This window comes from Carassius gibelio, chromosome A5 (genome assembly GCF_023724105.1).
Source record: "Carassius gibelio isolate Cgi1373 ecotype wild population from Czech Republic chromosome A5, carGib1.2-hapl.c, whole genome shotgun sequence".
Lineage (NCBI taxonomy): Eukaryota > Metazoa > Chordata > Actinopteri > Cypriniformes > Cyprinidae > Carassius > Carassius gibelio.
This window is the reverse complement of record NC_068375.1, coordinates 16,183,728-16,205,180: the sequence shown is the minus strand read 5'-3', so window position 1 is coordinate 16,205,180 and position 21,453 is coordinate 16,183,728. Positions and strand designations below refer to the sequence as shown.

General features: G+C 37.7%; 1 protein-coding gene across 1 annotated transcript in view; it reads left to right on the top strand.

The window, feature by feature from the left end:
• Positions 1-21,453, top strand: part of LOC127997567 (neurogenic locus notch homolog protein 1) — a 44,328-nt gene that overhangs the window by 10,791 nt on the left and 12,084 nt on the right. The window contains exons 3-19 of the mRNA XM_052592035.1: positions 6,498-6,760; positions 6,870-7,208; positions 10,694-10,816; positions 10,932-11,165; positions 11,518-11,673; positions 11,819-12,004; positions 12,278-12,391; positions 14,141-14,254; positions 14,471-14,704; positions 14,797-14,907; positions 16,273-16,465; positions 17,124-17,269; positions 17,367-17,480; positions 18,863-18,982; positions 19,075-19,227; positions 19,301-19,529; positions 20,245-20,446. Coding sequence (XP_052447995.1) covers positions 6,498-6,760; positions 6,870-7,208; positions 10,694-10,816; positions 10,932-11,165; positions 11,518-11,673; positions 11,819-12,004; positions 12,278-12,391; positions 14,141-14,254; positions 14,471-14,704; positions 14,797-14,907; positions 16,273-16,465; positions 17,124-17,269; positions 17,367-17,480; positions 18,863-18,982; positions 19,075-19,227; positions 19,301-19,529; positions 20,245-20,446 — 3,031 coding nt within the window. The remainder of the gene's footprint in view (positions 1-6,497; positions 6,761-6,869; positions 7,209-10,693; positions 10,817-10,931; positions 11,166-11,517; positions 11,674-11,818; positions 12,005-12,277; positions 12,392-14,140; positions 14,255-14,470; positions 14,705-14,796; positions 14,908-16,272; positions 16,466-17,123; positions 17,270-17,366; positions 17,481-18,862; positions 18,983-19,074; positions 19,228-19,300; positions 19,530-20,244; positions 20,447-21,453) is intronic.

Here is a 21,453-nt window from a genome sequence, read left to right as displayed (position 1 = left end):
CTAGGGATGTTCATTTTAACCAGTTAACCGTTAACCGACCGTAAAGAATTTTGACCGATTAATACAATCAGTTAAATGGTTTAAAAAGTAATTTATGTATTTTTTTTTAGTAATTTATCAAAATATTTAAAAAGGTTTGCAGCATTCTTAAAACAGGCTACATTAAAAAAAAAATTTTTAGAGAGAAAAAAACATACGTTGCGTGTATGTTACTAAGCCACATTTTATTATTTTCTTTCAGAAATAGGCCTAATGCCGACGTGAAATGTTTACAAACATTATAATAAACACTGTAAATATAGCTATGCTATTTTAGTTCCCCTCACTCCACAACAAATCCTTTCAAATAACAGTAGCCTATTTAAATAGAACAAGAATAAAAAATAGCCTGAAAGTTATAGCATCATAAACAACATGCCTAACAAATTAATTTTGGCTAAAACGAAAATGAAAATAACGTTGGGTCTCTCATTCGACACAAAATTAAATGTTTCTGTATTCGCGATGTATTTGAATGCCAAATTATTATTTATTAAAGAAAATTTAAAATGTATTACTTCACTGGCGATTCAATATCCACGTAAAAAACTAAATGTTTTGCATAACATCACGGCGGTACGGTGATAACACTTAACAGCACAGATTTTATTACATATTTAAACTGTTTGACTTACTGTTTTTTTATGATAATGAACAGGCTGCATAAAGTAAATTAGAGTTGTATACAAATAGATATCGATTCAGGCCAATAACTTTTAACTTTTAAAAACAGTAAAGGGAGTTTTTTTCACTATGACCTCATCATCCATCATATACCAGGAACTGCTGAAGATGAGAGGAGAAGGCGGGAGGCAGTGAAAGGCATACGTGGAGGAGTGTGACTGCAGCTCTAGTGAAGCCAAGTAGGAAGGAAGTGAAGATGAGGCTGGAAGATTAAAAAGGGAGGCCATGATGAGAACAAGAGGGAAAGAGAGGTGACCGAGGGATAGGATGGAAGGGAGGGGAAAGAAGAGGAGGTTTAACAGCTGAATGCACACTCAGAGGGGTTAGAGGCACCCAGACTGCGGTCAGCTCTGCTCTGAATGGCGGCAGGAACAATGGGCCTTCTCATGAAGCCTGTCTGCTCTGCTCTGTGGTGGGCAAACCATTCAACTGCCTGCTGCCTCGGCCCTCTTATTCGCTTTGGGAAAGTGTGAGAGGAGTTTATGAGTAGGGAATTTGGTGCGCTGTGACCAGCAGCTGCCGCTCCCTCATTAGCATGCGCACCTGCTCCCTGAAGCTTTTCTGGAAGGCCGACACAGGCCCTCGTTGCATTATTCCAGCTCATAACTGCACACAGCAATGTGTTGTCTGGGTTAAATCAGCCTAATCTTTCTGTATCGGATCTCAATTTGCAAGATACAAGAGCTTGATAAACTACTTTGAAAACCCATAAATTCTTCTCTAGTCCAAAAAACTTTTAATAAAACCAAGCTGTAAAAGACTTGGAGAAAAACAAAAATATCATGAGAGAACTATTAGGATATGTCATAAATTTATTCTGCCAAATTATATATATATATATATATCATACGTGCCAACCTTCACGATTTTTCTGGGAGACTCCTGAATTTCAAAGCCCCTCCCGAAAATCTCCCGGGCCGACCTTTCTCCCAAATTTCTCCCGATTTCCACCCGGACAACAACAAAATTGCTACACCATCCGTCACTGGGCACCATTTCAGACTGAACAATAGGGACTTATTATTAGCAACAGCCTCTGGTGGAACGGCAACGCCATTCTGGCGTTATATTGCACATGCGCGAATTTAACTGCTACTTTGAGACGTTCTACTTTAACGGTCTTCTACGAGAGAACAGCTGATTTGCCGGAGTCGCTTCAACGTGAGAGATTAGGTAAATAAATGTTATGGCATATGACACTGTAATTTGCCTCAGTTTATGATTGTTTAATCACAAACGATCTCATTGGGAATCCCGAGAACATCTATATAGGTAATAAAAAGATATTTTATTTTACCATGATAGGTAAAAAAAAAAAAAAATTATAGCTTGAATGCACAGTAAAGCGACTTACTGTAACTGTAAGTCGCTTTGGATAAAGGCGTCTGCTAAATGCATTAAAGGGGGGGTGAAATGCTCGTTTTCACTCAATATCCTGTTAATCTTGAGTACCTATAGAGTAGTACTGCATCCTTCATAACTCCAAAAAGTATTTAGTTTTATTATATTCATAAGAGAAAGATAGTCTGTACCGATTTTTCCCGGAAAAACACGAGCGCCTGGAGGCGTGACGTGTGGGCGGAGCTAAAGAATCACGAGCGCCAGTTGCTTTGAGAGCGTTTGAAAGCTGCGACAGCTGTGAAGGCTGAAACTGAACGAGAGCAGCAGCAGCAAGGACTCGCTCCGAGCGGGGCTCGAACCCGGGTCTCCGATGGGAGGGGACGCACTAACAAGGAGGCAGAGATATTTTAAGCAGTTTTACTCCCCGCCTGCGGTTCCAACACACAATCGTGACCCTTTTTCGTTGGGATTGCATCATCCTTAAGAAATAAACGATACTCAAATCCGTCGTCAAACTGGGCTTTGTTTGTAAAACAAGCATCTTCGAAATGCAGGGGAACAAACACAAACACTTGCACAACTCCGTTGATGCTCTGTAAAAATAAACTCCATCCACTGGGCCCTTAATGCTGTTTTTTCTTTTGGTAATCTGTGCAGGGTTGTCTTGCCCTGGCAACCAAAAACACACTCCTTTTGTGACATTTCGCGACGCTCTCGCTCTGATCAGTGAAGTCTGTTGTGATCTCAGTGCTCTGCTATACGGGAGCGTGCGCTCTTCCGGCAGAAGTGCCCTTAGGACCCATATAAGGAAATTCCGCTCCATCTAACGTCACACAGAGCCATACTCGAAAAAAACTTTCCGAAACTTGTGACAAACCGGAAGGAGTATTTTTGGAACCAAAATACTCCTTCAAACGTACAACTTAATTTTTGAAACTTTGTCCATGTTTAGCATGGGAATCCAACTCTTTAACAGTGTAAAAAACTCCGTATGCATGAAATAGCATTTCCCCCCCCTTTAAAAAAAAAACATTTTCTGACACGAAATTCATTTAAGCATTCGTCTTCCTCCATGTAATCAAGGTTAAAAGGCAAGTATTGCTTACATGGTAAATCTAGGTTTTTAGACTTATTTACATCATACAATATTAAAAACTCATTTTCTGACAAAAGATTGTCATTTAATGCCAAAAGTAATCTTTCTCTTGCTTTTTTAAATGACATTTTTTGCGTTTCGCTGTCCTGTTTACCGTTGCTTAGTGATTTTTACGTTCTTGGCTACGGCGGTGTGACAGCAAACTTCCGGTCACTGTAGCCGTTCCATTCGCAGCTGTTGCTTAAAGTCCCTAATAATAAAGGTTACACCTCGAAGTCAAGCGCGGCAAATTCAGAACAGAAAAAGAAGAAGAAGAAGGGGAAGAGGAAGAAAGAAGAGACATGGCGAATAAAAAGAAAAACTAATGGACCGGGTTGGGTTGGGTTGGGTGTGCATAAATGGGTTTGGGTTGTGATAGGTTGTTGTTACTGTACATAATATGTATGTATAAACTATGTACAGATAAATTAATTATATTCTTCTTTACGTTTGTTTGTGTGTGTGATTATATATGACACAACCCCCCCCCCCCCACCTTTTGAATATCTCCCTAATTCTGAGGTCTCAAGGTTGGCAAGTATGATATATATATATACATACATATTTATTTATAAGAAATTATAAAAGATAGAATGCCCCTGATCTTTGTACTCTTACTTTCATATGTTTTTTTCTTTCTAAAATATTTAATTGAGAATTTAAGTAAATATTTCAGTAATTTAACAATACATTTGCATGTTCACTTTATCTGATGTCATTTAATGTTCACACACGCAGGTCAACAAATAAAATATTTCTGTTTCTAATATTCAAGTATTGTTTTGATTTTATATATACATATATTTTTGTTAGTTTTTTAAATTTTTATGATTATTTAATTTGCTTTTTATCAGCTCCCAAACCCCCTGCTGTTCCTTCCCAGTCTGGGAAACTCTTAATGCACTTAATTATTATTTTTTATATATAAAAGATAAAATTTATTTTCTATCTCTTTCTATTTTTATATGAATATAGTTCACAATATTCCAACTCAAAACTATGTGGTAAACAAATTAGGAAAAAAAATAATCTGAAAGTAATCAAAATCAAAAAGACAAAATAAATAACTTAAAATGTGTACTCTAATAGATAAGGTTTCTAATTACAATTTTCATTATATTGTGTAATCAGTAATGGACTACAATTTGTAAGTAAATTACCCAGCGCAGATTATAGTTAACAGCAATATAGCCTGCTTAAATTCAGCTGCAAGCTTCAGATTTGCCTCCATCCTATCATGTCTGTTTTTTTGGCACAAACATTTTATAAATGGACCCCAGTGAAGAAAATGAAACAATAAAAATGTATGTTATGACCCTTTAAGTATGAATGGCTTTCCACAGGCTAGAAACATTTTCTCTTCTATCGAAGATTTGTGACGCTTACATAACTTTAGAGTTTGTTGTTTTGCTGGTGATGCATAAGATGTTTGTGTTGTTTGTGTAATAATCACAAAAACCTAAACAAACCTCCAGAAATGCGCCGGAGTGGCCATAGGACAATGGGAGGAAAGGTAGCATTGTGGGCAGCAGTGCAGTTCCCATCGTGCACTTAATGGTTTTGTCGTGCTTGGTTCTCAGTCCCCTGTGTTTTCTTTTCTTGGTTGAAATTATTGGCCATCCTAATCCTGGGAGAGACACAGTAAAAACATCCAACCCACCGAGGGGGGCCCTGTTTGGATCAGAGAACAGTGCACTGGGAATTTGTTGAGATATTTCGGCTGCCCCCTGAGGCCAAAAACATGGCTTCGGTATTCCAGGGGCTCTAGATGGCTTTGGCTTTTTGCAAAAGGTTATTTCAGCATAGTCATATCGAGGGAGGGCCCCTTTTGTGTCGCCGAGTAAAATCGGCAAAAGATTACTTTCAAGCCAACCCAGGAAAAACCTGTTATGAAGTCTGTACAGCACTTTAACAAAGTTTTCGCTGTGCCGTCTCTATTCCCAAGGTCCTGATTGATGCTGCGGAGACTCTTTACTGTAGAAGAATAGCAGGCATTGAGGTGGAGGAAGACAGCTTTGAAGTCCTGATAATGTTAGGCCTGGGTTCAAAGACCCTTGTATAGACACTGCCTTGTCTTTGGAGTGAATGAATTCAGATTCATTCAGAAAGGCTGAGGTGCTCGAATTTTCCCCTAAGAGCCGTTGATGGATGGCTGACTTTCAGAAATCCCTTTGAAACAGAATTACACTTATGAACCACAATCTAGCCTAAATCTGTGAGAAGACCTTAAATATTCAGAAAACAATTTTTTTTTTATTACAATAAAATATATATTTCTTACACTTTTGGCTTTGCTGTGTGGATGTCTGTGTTTCTCAGGCTTACATTATATGTTAGGATGCATGATATTAAAATACTGGTCAATGCGGATAAGATGATATTTTCATGTTATGGTTGATAACAAATAAATGGCTAATATTAAAATTACATACAGAGTTTATCTAGTGAATAATAATAATAATAATAATAACGCTAAAAAAAAAAGCTAAAAACTAACATCAATTATTAATGTTATAATTCAATTTGTAGGCATCGTAATATGAACTCATTTTAAACTTTTTATTAAATTATTACAGTTTTTAAAATACATAAAAAATTAGGAGTTAGGTGACAACACAACATGTAAAATTATGTGCAGAAACAATGAGCCAGCAAAGTTTGTTTGTTTGTTTAATATTTAAGATAACTGATGGGTTACCTATATTACATATTTGTAATCATATAATGGTTCTGTAGTTTTGCTATTGTAAAACTAAAGCCACTGAGGCTGTTCTTACAGAATCTGTTTTTGCTTTCACTTTGAGGGTTTTCCATCATTTTTCTATGTAAACATGCACTATATGGAGTATGGACATCTGACTGTTTAATTTGTCACAGCTAAGTTAACAGTGTTCAAGTTGAATTTTTTTTTTTTTCAAACATGTGTTTATGGACCTTGTGTTTCCATTCCACTACCCTCCATCTCAAGTTATCGAACGCATTCAGTGTCAGATGCTGCTTTGTGTAATATTTGTGTAACTATTAAAAATTTGTTTGTAGGCTAATTTAAAAAAAGAAATGACTGACATGTTCTTCATTCTTATGAGCAATAAGTTCAACACAGTTACATTACTAGTTAAAAACTTAATTATAATGCAATCGTTTCAGTACAGTCCAGTTACCTCGATTTATACGGACATTTTATCCAGTGCTAGGCTAATTCCATTGAAAGTGGCTCTATGACTATGAAGTCTAAATCATATACTGAGTGCAGTATATACAATACTTATTCCCCCTGTGTTTGCTTTCCACTCTTCAGGTGTCCTGAGTCATTTGCCGGCACAGCGTGCCAGTTCCCCAACCTCTGCCTCCAGTCCCCGTGCAGAAATGGTGGCGTGTGCCATTTGATTACTTCTGTTAACAAGGTGGACTTTGTGTGCAACTGCAGCCTGGGCTACACGGACCGACTGTGTCTCACTCCCACCAATAATGTGTGCCTTAGCTCCCCGTGCCGAAACGGAGGCACATGTGAACTCACCAGCATCCACACTTACAAGTGTAAATGCCCACCAGGCTGGTCAGGTAAGACCACAATCCAGTTAGAAACAATGTATATGAGGAGAATGAACTAACATCTCAAATCCAGACAGTGGTGTGCATATTCTGACTTTAAAATGCTCTTCATCACTAGGTAAGACCTGCCATCAAGCTGATCCTTGTGCCTCAAATCCTTGTGCTAATGGGGGTAAGTGTAGTCCCTTTGATTCCGACTACATCTGCCACTGCACGCCCTTCTTCTCAGGCCAAACCTGCAAACAAGACGTCAACGAGTGTGCCCAGAGTCCCTCTCCTTGCAAGAACGGAGGTCTGTGTGAGAACGAGGTGGGCACGTATCGCTGCAGCTGCCCTGCAGAGTACACTGGGAGACATTGCGAGACCCTCTATCAGCCCTGTAACCCTTCACCATGCTACCACGGAGGCACTTGCGTCCAGAAAGGAGAGACGAGTTACGAGTGCTCTTGCTTGCCAGGTAGGCATCTTTAGCCTGTTAACCTGCTCTTTGGTGTCTTGAAGTTTTCTGTCTTTACATTATTTTAAATTACCGTTAGTCATAAAGTAAAACAATTTCCATTACCATTATCATTAGTTACACTGAACCCCTAATGGTGCACCCAAACTAGCAAAGCAAAATAACTATTACAGTTGTTCTCGATTGCTTAAACACGCTTCTTGAAACTATGCCTCGTATTCTCAAAACAGAAACACGAGTCCATAACTTCTTACTAAATTCCCCAAACTTTCTATACTCAGTTTAAAATGAAGCTCTTCTCTTGAAAAAACGAAGTTTGCTCTCAGATATGAAACACACACACTTCAACACAGTTTTACACACCGACGAGATCAATTCAAAGCAATTCAACAAAAATAAAAGTAATAAGTATGGTACTCCACAAATGTTTTATTCCTTAATTTAATGTCCTGAGCACATTACAATACAGCAAACAACAACATAAAGAATTATTCTGCCCCAGTATATTTTTGTCTGGAACAGGCCAAAGAACCTCTTTAACATCACAGGCTATCCTTGCCTTGGACAAGCAGCGGGGGTAAAATCATTCACGCATGCTTGATGTCCTTGTGTCATTGTTCACACACCAGATTTGCTTAGTCATGTTGTCAATATAACACTGCACTCTGTTAGTATTACCTGATGTAAACTATGAAAACAGTTTGGAAGACAGTTACTGTATTGAAATGCAGAAATGCTGTTCAAAAGCTCAAAACTTTTTATGTGCACAAGTGACTGAATAAAGTGGAGGTTGAAAAAGTAGCTTTGAGAATTACATTTCTGAATCGAGAAATGCACCAAAGCCACTGAGAAAAGCTGTAAGCTAACCTTGGGCCTTTATCCATCGAAAGTTCTGGTTGGTGTGTGATTGGGTCATTGTGTGCTAACTGAGCTCAAGCTGTGCAGACTTGAGTGAACAATATTGAAACCTATTGTTTCTAAATGGCCACATGGTGTAAGCACTGAGAAATGTGGGGAGTTTGCTGTAACAGTTCACCAAATCTGACTCATGTGTTGAAGCGGGAATATTGTATATAGCAGAATATAGCAGAATGGGTGGGTTTTTTCAAAAATGGCGTTATGGTTTTGAATTTTTAGTTAAAAAACCTGGTCATAGGCTTTTAGCCATTGAGAAAAACTTTAAGTAACTAGTAAAATGTTCTTTCTGGTTTACAAAATACTAATAGCCTACTGAATGGAATAAAGTATGTCTTGAATAAAACTGTATTTAATAACAAATATTTCTTTGTTTTGATGCTTATTAGGGCAATAAAGCTAATATATATATTATATTACAGTTAAACTGCCCGCTGTTCCTCAGAAAAGTCCCACAAATTCTTTTGCATATATAATTTTGAGATTCATCAACTGAAATGACAGTTTGAACTGATTCATGGAAATGAATAAAACCTACCAGATCTAAAACAATTTGGATCGAGACGAAAAGCATGAAATCCAGCTAATGAAAAACACTCAAATCAACACAATAATCACAATGTTGCCATACTTTAGCCAGCTTAATCAGCATGAATATGTGGATATTTGATATATTGCCTAGGTTTGAAGCTTAAGTGATTATGTTCTTTGCTGACTTGTTCTAACATATACCCTTTCCTGGCTTAAGAGCTGTTTACCATGCTAACAATTCAAAGACTTGTCTTAAATACCCCTCATGATTATGGGGTACACGGCTTGAATCTTGAATCTTTTTAATCATGATGAGGGCTTTAACTGACATCAGTTACATAACATATGAGTTCATTAAATGACAGATCAATGGCAGTGTCTTGACTTTGATCATTCGGAGGAAATCCACTCAGCTTATTTTGACTCGCAAGTGTCCTGTTGACGACATCTGTTCCAGCGGTAAGACAAATGATATCGGCCTTCTATCCGGGTCAACACTGAAGGTAGAGATTTCAGATGAGCTCAGTAAGTTTGCAATAACAATGCAGTATCAGTGTTTCCCACAACTTTGGAAGATGGGATAGGCTACCTCTCTCAGCAAGCCTCATTTAAACCCGGCCTAGTCATAGTATCTTCACTCCCTCACACACATGTGTGTGTGTGTGAACAGGCCAGCAGGAAAATATCTGCGCTTATCATAAGGAAATGTCTGAATGACAACATCCTTATGCTGGTGTCCCTGGGTTAGAGTCAGTGTAGGGAGAGTGAAAATGCCTGTGTGTGTTTGGTGTGTGTTCACCTACTTCTTTGGACCCATTACTAAGTGGATCTCATATCATGTCAGACAACATATAACCTAAACCTCAGTGTTGAGGAATCACTGAAGTTACTTCTTCTTCTTTTATTCCATGCATTCATGGGTTTTGAAGGAATGATTCATTTTATATGATGTGATCAGTTATGAAATATACCGTAACTACACTTTTTGGAGTTAAATTGTAGGAAATTGTGGTTAAAGTCAGTTGAGTCGTTGTCGTTGGTGCCTCTAACAGAATCCTGGTACCGCTAGTCTTCTAAGAAAAGGAAGACTGTTGACCGCAACAACACTAACGACTGTTTTCGAATGGTTCACATCATTTTATCCCTCTATTTGTACTGGGAAATAATCGAATTTGCATGTTTGTGTTAAAGGATCTGTGCAGTGCAATCTGATATAAATATTTAGTTCTTTGTAAGGAAACATGAACTCCGTCAGCAAATAGTTGCCCAAATATTTATCCTTGTCTAGAATATTTGACATTATGGGAGTATGTACGTATTAAGTGCTGATTTTTATTTCACACTGCTCAAAAGATACAGGCTATGTTCACAATATTATACTTTTTTTTTTTGAATGATAGCATGAACAGCAAAAATCACTTTGTGGAAATAAATTGGACAGGTACACTACCATTCAAAGTTTGGGTTAAGTACATTTCAAATGTTTTTGAAAGAAGCCGCTTATACTCAGCAGGACTTTATTTATTTAATAAAAAAATACGGGCAAAAATAATACTGTGAAATATAATTACAATTTAAAATAACCATTTTCTATTTGAATATATTTTCAAATGTGATGGCAAAGCTGAATTTTCAGCATCAATACTCCAGTTTTCAATGTCACGTGATCCTTCAGAAATCAATCTAATATTCTGCTTTGGGGCTTTTCTTATTATTATCAATTTTATCAAACAACTGTGCTGCTTGATAGTTGATATTTGTGGGAACTGTAATACAGTACATTTCTTTCAGGAATCTTTGATAAATAGAAAGTTTATAATTTTTGTAACAACATAAAAGCCTTCACTGTCACTTTAATGCCTCCTTGTTGAATGCACTTATTAATAAAAATAAAAAAAGGTGTATATAGATCAGTTTTGATGAGTATCACCTTGAACAGACAGTGTGTGAAATGGGTATGTGAACAATCTTGTCAGTTCTGGCTTTTAAATCTTTACATTTTAAGACATTTTTTGATGCAACTGCCTATTTCTTTTCAGGATTTAGTGGTCAGAACTGTGAGGAGAACATCGATGACTGCCCAGACCACCGCTGCCTTAATGGAGGGACCTGTGTGGATGGAGTGAACACCTACAATTGCCAATGCAAGCCAGAGTGGACAGGTACCAACTGCCTACTTGAACCTCACACTTCACTTACAGTTACAGAGAGCATTTTATCTGTTTGGAAAAGAAATGTGGTGAAATGATTGCCTGTGTATATATATTTATTCCTCAGGTCAGTTCTGTACCGAAGACGTCAACGAATGCGATTTGATGCCCAATTCCTGCCAGAATGGTGGCACATGCTTGAACACACAGGGTGGATACAACTGTGTGTGTGTGAACGGCTGGACGGGGGACGACTGCAGCGAGAACATCAATGACTGCGCAGATGCAGCCTGCCACGCAGGAGCCACATGTCATGATCGGGTGGCCTCCTTCCTGTGCGAATGCCCTCATGGGCGCACAGGTGTGCATTTCTCTCTCTCTCATGAATCAAATACAGCGTGGTTTGAGGCACTCATTCTGTTATTTGAGCATTAGGTTTTTTGTTATTAGTTTTGTTCAAATGCTCTAAAAAGAAGCCAAAAGTTGGAGTGGGACATATTCATTTGCTTGTTTTTTAATCTGCTAGAATGTATTTATTATTTATGAGTACCATTGCATATAGATTATATGAAGTAAGTAGCTATGAAATAGGTAATCTGCGATTTCACAGGGTCTTTAAAATCTGCCATACTGTTTAAAAAGCAAACATTCACCAAGGTTTAATGGCAAAATCCTGCACAAGCTAATTCTCACTGTGTGTCTCTGTGATTTAGGTCTGTTGTGTCACCTGAATGATGCTTGCATTAGTAACCCATGTCAGAAAGGCTCCAACTGTGACACCAATCCCGTCAATGGCAAGGCCATCTGTACCTGTCCTCTGGGTTACGTTGGTCTAGCCTGTGACCAAGATGTTGACGAATGCTCGCTGGGTAAGGACTGGCTGTTTTGTTGTATCTGTAAACATTATTGGTGGTGTTTGATAAGCACACTAGTGACTTTGCACACTGGTCTTGTTTAAGAATGTAGTTTTATATTGTAAATGTTTAAAGGGTGTTTTTTGTGTCCTTCTTTTAGGTGCAAACCCTTGTGAACATGCCGGAAAGTGTATAAACACAAAAGGTTCCTTCCAGTGTAAATGTCTGCTGGGATATGTGGGAGCTCGATGTGAACTGGACATAAACGAGTGCATGTCCAACCCATGCCAGAATGACGCTACTTGTTTGGATCAAATCGGAGGCTTCCATTGCATCTGCATGCCAGGTAACCAAAAGATCTGCTGCATTTGGTCAAGGACACAGTTTGTATCTAAACGCTCTCTCTATGTTAGCCCATGCTGATGTCATCACCTCACATGACCAGCCTGTGAGCCAATAAATTGCTTCTGCTGGCTGTAACACTAATGATACTGATGTCTGACCACATGGAGTTAATATATTCTGTTTATTATACACAAAAGAAGCACTTATAGCATTGCTAAGACATGCTGAATTGTCTGGCTAAGTCTGGAGCTTATTCCCCTATGTTAATTGGCAGGCTACGAGGGAGTCTTCTGTCAGATCAATACTGATGAGTGCGCCAGCATGCCCTGCCTCAACAATGGGAAGTGCATCGACAAGATCAACAACTACCAGTGCGAGTGCCCCACAGGTGAGCATGCAGGGGTCAATCACCTCCCTGGACAGAACAGAGTGGAGAACACTAATCCCTGCCCCGAGGCAGACTTACACAGCCCCGGCTAAAATGCTCCGATTAATCCATATGAAAGTTAGAATTTCAGACAGATTTTGCTTGAATAAGATGATGTATATCATTTATTTGGTATGCTTATGGTATTTCTAGTATTTTAATAGTATAGTGTCAGTATTTTTACTGAAAGAATATACATTTTTTATATTTATTTTAATATATATCTTTCTAGTGCACAATTTATGTTGAACAGTTTTTTATATAAATATTTATACGACAATTGAGAAATTTTAATTTAGAAATTCCAAATATATTTTAATGTGTAATCATAATTTAATTAGCATTTTTTATGACTACAAATTAAAACATCGTTCATAGTAGATATCTAACATTTTTTATTATCATCCCGCATTGTAAGAATACTTTTTGGCCCTACTTTAAGCTTTTTTTTCTGTTTCAATGACATTTTGAAACATTTTGTTGATAATGTAGGTTTGTGAAAAAGGCTATTCTTGTAGAAAAACAACACATCGACATCAGTTTAGGATGTGGAATGATTCATGTATAAATGAAAGGGGGAGGTACAATATTAGGCATGATGAAGTTGTGGAAGAAAAGGGACCTACCGGGACCCCCGAGAGTGGTGTAAAGGATTTTTGGGAGATGGTAAACAGAAGATGTGGAAACTAGGCCCCTTCACTGTTTCAGATGGAAATCAGAGCTCCTTTTCAGCATATGGCGCAGAGATCCTTTTCAGTAGTGTACTAACTGAATCCATAGCAACCACACTGGGTGTTTTTTTTAAATGTGGCAATTTAGAGGCTCTGAAGAAATCCCTATTCTGAAGATTCATGGGACAGATCTTGATTACCAATGCCAGGAGGATCTTAGCAAGTTAAGAATTCGTTGTGAGGATTATCACTATAATAATACAAGATGGGTAATTACTTTTCTAAGTGATCAGACATGAGGATTCTAACCTGAGTGATGATTAAAAGGCTAGATAAATCCCACAGATTTACACTAAAGCCATATCTACAGATCAAAGCAGTGTAGTGACTGCAGGTGGGCTACGAAAACCACCCTAAAAAAAGTAGCAACCACCAACTGTAGCAACACTCTAGCAACATCTGATGAACTGCACAGTGACATTTTCTTCAAAAAATATAGTTGTTTTATTGTTGCTTTAACCGTCCAATAAGTCTCCACACTGATGGATTTGTAGCCCTTAATGTGTTCAGACTGTATATTTGAACAGCAGACATCTTTAGTTAGGGAGAAAGCACAAATGTCGGGGGATACTGAACGATGAGGTCAGGGGTTGCATGGGGGTCTTTTGGTGAGACAGACTCGGAGAGGGGGGCAAAGGCTAGATAGGAGAATGCACATTGTGATGGTAAACTTCTACGGGACAAAGGAGGCAACCGCCATGGCTTGGCGTGCCACTGAATAGACAGTTCCTCTTTGTCTGGTGCCCTTGGTCAGAAGGCCTTGGAAGGTTTTAACCGCCAATTTACACCCTTCTCCCCCTCTCACTGTGATGTTTGTTGAAAAGCAGCTTGGAAACTTGTGAGAGAGGGGTTAAGCTTGCAGCCAGATATTAATGAACGCTGGTCGTGTCGTACAGATGAGTGTGCAGGAATGAAGCGGGTGCAAACCAGAGGAATATTTGTATTGAACCCCTCCCCTTTCCTCTCGCCTCCCTGTCAGGATTCTCAGGTAGCCAGTGCCAGTTCGACATCGACGAGTGCGCTAGCACCCCTTGTAAAAATGGGGCAAAGTGTATTGATGGGCCCAACATGTACACCTGCCAGTGCTCTGAAGGTATGAAGACGCTTTCTGCTTGTTTCAGCTTTTAAAAGGAACAAAAAATTAATCATGTATTTCTGTTGTTAATAAACATTTTTGCAGCTCTAAAATATTTATTTGGCTATAAATTTATTTCTGAGTCATGGACAAAACATGGAAATTACTGGGCCTAAATGTGAGGAAACACTGTGCCATAATAAATATAATAAATAAATCTGTTTTCCTTTATAGGATACACAGGGCAGCACTGTGAAACAGATGTAGATGAGTGTCTATCCAACCCATGTCACTATGGCACCTGTAAAGACGGCCTGGCATCCTTCACGTGTTTGTGTCGTGCGGGTTTTATGGGCCGTCTGTGTGAGATCAATATTAATGAGTGTCTCAGTCAGCCATGCCAAAATGGAGGCACCTGCCAGGACCGTGAGAATGCTTACCTATGCATCTGCCCTAAAGGAACCTCAGGTGCCACTTTTACAGTAATGGCCAGAAATGTAAACTACTGCTTGTCAAAAGCTCTTCTGGTCATTTACTTTATTTCTATTTTGTGTTAACAGGTGCTAACTGTGAGGTCAACCTAGACGACTGTAAAAGCAATCCATGCGATTTTGGAAGATGCATTGACAAGATAAATGGTTACGAGTGTGCCTGTGAACCAGGTTACACAGGTGAGTGGTCTTAGATCTTGTGCCTCATACATCAATCGAATGGCAACTGCGTTGAAATATAAAATAGTCTCATTCATTTGAAATTAGAGTTTAATTGAATAGTTCGCCAGCAAAGAAAATTTGTTCTTCATTTCCTCACCCTCTTGCATTCCAAACCCATATGCTATTTATTTTTCAAGATCTTTACAAGAAAATAACACACAGCAGCAACAGTTAATGGTGGCCAAGGGCTGTCAGGCTTCAGAAAGGATTTTAAAATATAAAAGGACTAAAAAAGTCTACAAGTGTGAAAAACAGACTGAAATTTAAATCATTATTCACTGATAATCTTCACTTCCCATGCCAGTGACAGTCACCTGTCAAGAAAAGTCCAGACTGTATGGATTCAGGTCAGAGTTCAGGAATATAACTTATGGATCTGATCGGGACAAACAGTAATGCTGTCTATCAGAATGCACTTCCAGCTTTACACTGAGGTTAAGGTTAGGGTTAAGGATTAGTATTTATTTCAGGGTTGTGTAAACAGTAAATACAGTGACTGATTTGTCACATTTGAACGATTTGTTATCAATTATTTTTCTTGTACTCTTACGTGTCTCCTCTAGAATGTTTAGAAAAGATTTAAACAACGCGTCAAACTGTGCTCTGATTTGCCAATATACCAAAGACATTTCAGTATGAACTCAAAAATAGTCTTTTTTCAATACTACACTAACTGCATTCATTGGATAAGTCTTATTTTTATCAGATTTTCAATTTCTCCTAAATATTTTTAATAGAAGCATCTGGGACAAAGTTGATACATACTCTACTAAGTCATTTAAGCTTTTGGAAAAGCCACTGTGTATGTGGTTTTATAAAGGCAGTCTAGGTGAGCCCAGGTCTTTATCATTGTAGAAGAGATGGGGAGTCAACAAAGAGTTCAGCAGGTGAGACAGGCAACAAAGCAGGGTGGGGAGAGACAGCTGGCCAGCGAGCACACATTCGGCCTGGGCCGTGGTGTTGGCTTACTCTCTCACCCAATCCCCAGCCTGCTGAGCAGACACACAAGCCGGCCCACTCCCACATTCAGCCAGAGATCTTCAGGACATCTGGGAGTTTGAAAGCAGAAAAGATGTGCAAAAGATTTGTGAAAGTCGATCTTTTAAAAGGGGGAAGTTGGCCGGTGTTTTAAAGACAAGTGACAAATGAAACCTCTGCCTTTATGCTGGCATTGCGTTGGGTGAATAGTGGTGGGCAGTAAGCCTAGGATTTCAAGAAAAACAAGGAATGGGTAAATGAATGCTGCCAATTCAGGAGTTATTTTGACTACCACACAATAAGTGACACTAACTATTTTCATAATTCTGACTTGTTTTTTTGTAGGGAAAATGTGCAACATCAACATTGATGAATGTGCCATCAACCCCTGTCACAATGGTGGAACCTGCGTTGATGGAGTCAATGGCTTTACATGTTTGTGCAGAGAGGGGTATCATGACACCACCTGCCAATCACAGCTTAACGAATGCCTTAGCAACCCCTGTATCCATGGACACTGTGAAGACAAAGTCAATGGGTGTGTATTATTTACATACATACACTGCCAGGTTTATGGAATCATCATCAAGACTATTGGGTCCAACCACACTGAAAACAAATGAACAAACTAGGGGTGCTCCGACTGATCGGCTAGCGATCACTATTGTCCAGTAATCACTTTTAGGTGGGATAATTATATATTTTTACAAAATGTCTAAAGAATGCTCCCCCTCTACCCCTCAAATTAAAGAAAAAAACAACAAGAGTCACCTAAGAGGGGAACTCCCCCCATTTTCAAAAATGAAATTCAGACCCTAAATGAATGTCTGTAAAAATCCTGATTGGATCATCACTATAAACAAGGCTTCAAAAAGATCGGAGCACCCTTAAAACAAACAGAAATAGCTAAAACCAGCTTAAACTGATCTGGCTGGTCTTTGGCTAGTTTTGGAATAGATTTGGCACTTAGGAGACCAGCTCGCTAGCCAGCTATAACAGCTGAACAAGACCTTATACTAGCTAAGACCAGCAAACCAGCTCAAGTCATGTTAAAATCTGATGTTTTGTTGTCTAGATTAGCTTAGGAGCAGCTAGGACCGCCCAGAAACCATGCCAAACCACTTTGAGATGGTTAAAATGGGATCTTCTAGCAGTGAAAAATAACAAATGTAAAGTGCAGATCTTGTTTCTTATAGATATAACTGTATTTGTGACTCCGGCTGGAGTGGTGTCAACTGTGACATCAATAACAATGAGTGTGAGTCCAATCCCTGTATGAATGGGGGCACCTGTAAGGACATGACCAGTGGCTACGTCTGCACATGCCGCGCTGGCTTCAGTGGTTCGTATCATTCATTCTTCTAATGTAATATAACCATGTGCTATGCTTTTTGACCACCACTCAAAATACACCATGTCTTCCTAACGTTTGATTACAGGTCCCAACTGCCAAACAAATATCAATGAATGTGCCTCCAACCCTTGCTTGAATCAAGGAACCTGTATTGACGATGTGGCTGGATACAAATGCAACTGTTTGCTGCCTTACACTGGTATGAATTTAGCTTTATCCATGACATCAATTGTCATGTTTTTCACAAGCATGTAGTCGTGACTGTATAGATGTTTTAACCAATTTGAGAGTTTAGGTGTTGATGAAAAGTTAATAAATAATAAAATAAAAAACATTTATAAAATCATAAAAATAAAATAAAATTAATAATATTAAATAAACAAATAAAATACATACATATATAAATGCTTAGTTTAGTTGATGTGTATGTCATATGACCCTTAATCAGCATCAGAAAACTATTGATATATTAACTCAAAATCTCAGGGGGATTTCAAATACATATTTTGCTTCAAATGGATTGGAGTGACAGAAATGCCTGATGTCACATATTTTAAGTACTGGTTATATATGTAAGATATTTTTGAGACCATGATGACATTATGACAGTTAGCTTTCTTTCCTGTGTTGATGTATTTCCCATTGAAACAGGAAGTTGTGGTGGGCTATTTCTTTTAAATAGCCCATAACCTTTAGTTTAAGACACAAACATGAACAATGATGGATAATTACAGGAAGGATTCTCATTCTAGGAGCATTTGAATCAACAAAGTTACAGATAAGCCTGAAAGTACAGAATGATGTATTAATATTTGTAATGCATTTTCATGAAGAAAATTGAATTAGTTTTTTATTTTTATAACCTTTGAAAAATGTTAGGACCTTAATGCTTAAAAAAAGACATAAAATCTATTTATTTCTTAGTTTAATATTTTAAACCTTAAAAACAAAACTAAGATTTTGAGGTATTTAAATAGCTTCAGTGTGGCTCCTACTTTTTGTTTGTTTTACTGTATTTAAACCATCAATCTAGCCCCAAATTGTTGACAGTGGCCCCTCAAGAGCCCTGCAAGTATCTCTGTTGACAATACAGGGAAATGTGTTTTCAACAAGACAACACATTCTTTCCTCTCAAAGTGTTATTTGACAAAACAGATAATGATGTTCTGCTTGTGGAACAGAAATCATATTCATTCCCAGTGATGTTCTTTTTGGAAAAATCCACACAGCGTTGTATCAAGAATAACAAAATCTACTCGTCTCAGGGTGGGAACACTAGCCTGTCATGTTTCCTGTTTGCCCTACTTCCTGTCTCACAGAAACGCAAATGGTCAGACAATGGCAGGAAAACCTGCTGGCTTCCTGCAGGGGCCGACCATCGTGGAAATAGATAGGCCAAATGTGCTTTGCTTTGCTAGGACTGACAGAATAATCTCCAACCCAGAAAAGAGGAATCGGTACAGAACTTGTAAATGAAACCGTGTCAACTTTTAAATTTAGGTCTCCTTTGAGGAAGAACGTCTCCTAAGAATATCTTGAATGCAAAAACACATTTTTTTTTTTTTACTTTATATCTTCTAGGCGAGAACTGTGAAACCCTGTTGGCCCCGTGCAGCCCTAAACCCTGTAAGAATGGAGGTGTATGTAAGGAGTCTGAAGACTATGAGAGCTTCTCTTGTGTGTGTCCTGAAGGATGGCAAGGTACAATATTCACAAAACTAACAAGAAATTCTGTCCTAGCCTCAGTATTATGATCAAGTATATTTATACTTCCTGCTCTCCCTCAATTGTAGGCCAGACATGTGAAGTGGACATCAACGAATGTGTCAAAAACCCTTGCCGAAACGAAGCCGTCTGTCAAAACTCTGTTGGCAGCTACAAATGCAGTTGCAAATCAGGCTACACGGGCCGCAACTGTGAGACAGACACTGACGATTGCACGCCCAGTGAGTGTCCCATTTCAGCTTTATTTTAATGTAGTTCATTTAATTAATGTCTAACCCCATACTTTTCCTTTAGACCCTTGCAGTAATGGTGGCTTCTGCAAAGATGCTGTGAATGCCTTCACTTGCACCTGCCTGCCAGGTTTCCGGGGGAGCAAATGTGAGGAGGACATTAATGAATGTAACAGTAACCCATGTAAAAATGGTGCGAACTGCACTGATTGTGTGAACAGTTACATATGTACCTGTCCACCTGGATTCAGTGGGATTCACTGTGAGAACAACACACCTGACTGCACTGAGAGGTACCAGCTGCACTCTGATCTCTATCAGTTCTCAAGTGTAAATACTGACCTTGAAATGGAAGAAAAAACAGGGAAGCTCTGAAACATTGAAAAATAGCTAATTCAATGGATAATAACAAATTATTTACCTGACCACTATGACCATTTCTTACTGCAATACACCAGATTTTTTTTTTTTTTTTTTTTTGTAAAGGAATAATACTTTTATTCAGCAAGGATGCATTAAATTGACAGTAAAGACTTTTAAATTGTTTCAAAATATTTATATTTCAAATAAATGCTGTTCTTTTGAACTTTATACAGTATTTGTCAAAGAATCGTGAAAAATGTATCATGGCCTTCACTAAAAATTTAAGCATCACAACCCTTTTCAACATTGATAATAATGAAAACAGCAAATCAGCATATAATAATAATGTCTGAAGGAACATGTGACCCTGAGGACTGGAATTATGACTACTGAAAATTCAAAAACATAAAAAAAATCTTATGAACTCTTTGAATGCCAGTGTACATTATAATGCCATTCTGACATGCAAAGAGAATGTTATATTATGCGTTAGTGCCCCCTCTGGTAAACAATTGACAATGCAATCAGAGAAGCATCACAACTCATGATACTGTATATTACTTGCCTGTGAAACTAAATGATTTTAAATTAATAGTATTAATTAGTAATGCTTTTTTGTGGTATTGTTAAATTTTTTTCAAACAGCTCTTGTTTTAATGGGGGCACATGTGTGGATGGCATCAACAGCTTCTCGTGCCTGTGCCCAGCGGGGTTCACTGGAAACTACTGTCAGCATGACATCAACGAGTGCGACTCCAGACCCTGCATGAATGGAGGCACCTGTCAGGACAGCTATGGCACATACAAGTGCACCTGCCCTCAGGGATACCACGGCCTTAACTGCCAGGTGACAGCATGTGAAATGGACAAAAACTTAGTGTGTATCCATCATACATTTATAGCTTATTGGGTTTCCTTGTTCATTCTTAACCTGACTTGATTCTAAAAACTGCCGAAAAATTGAATGGACATTTATTTTACACAATATTCCCTAATATATGTATATATTTTTTTTAATGTATATATTTCTATTAATTCCACATCTTTTAAAAAGTTGATGTCAGTAATTTAAAAACTTTATTTATATATTATTTATATATCGATCTATACCTGATTCACATTAGCACTTCAGGGTCTTGTTTAGTAGTCATGTTTAATCACATCTCATAGAAGGACTTTTATTTTAGAAAATGCACAGGAACTTTCAAGCACTGTGTTATATTTCTTAATTGTATTAAAATTAACATTTTATAATTTTCATAGTTAACTCTATTATTTTAAGGCTTCATAGGAGTAATCCCGATGTGAGAAATGTCAATATAAATATAGATCTTAATTTCTTTCATTTTATCTGAATTTTTTCTTTATATTAAAATAATTATACTAGTAACATTTATAAATAAAATGTACAAATATATAAAAGGTTTATTTAAATATTATTTATTTTTAATTATATTTAATTTTAATAAGGAATTCAAATGATAGAATTTAAGTTATATTAATATAGACACACTTCCCTTATTTTCCCACATTTCCCATTTTCTAAAATCAGTCGAATTAAAACAGGCATTGTTTATGTTTGCTCTGTATTTTTATGCTTAAAGTATCACACTGTTAACTCTGTTATAGTCAACAGAATGCATAATGTAGCTTTTTTAGTAGCCTTGGTTCCAGAAGTATTTTTTGCATAAGAATTTTTAAGAAAGTCTTTTTAAAACAGTTATAAGCAATAAACCATAAAAATCAATGCCAATAATTTAAAGACAGATTATGAATGATCTATGCCTAATTCATGTCAGCAATTTATGTTAAATAAAATAATAATTATTAAATTATTATCACTTAAAGAGATCT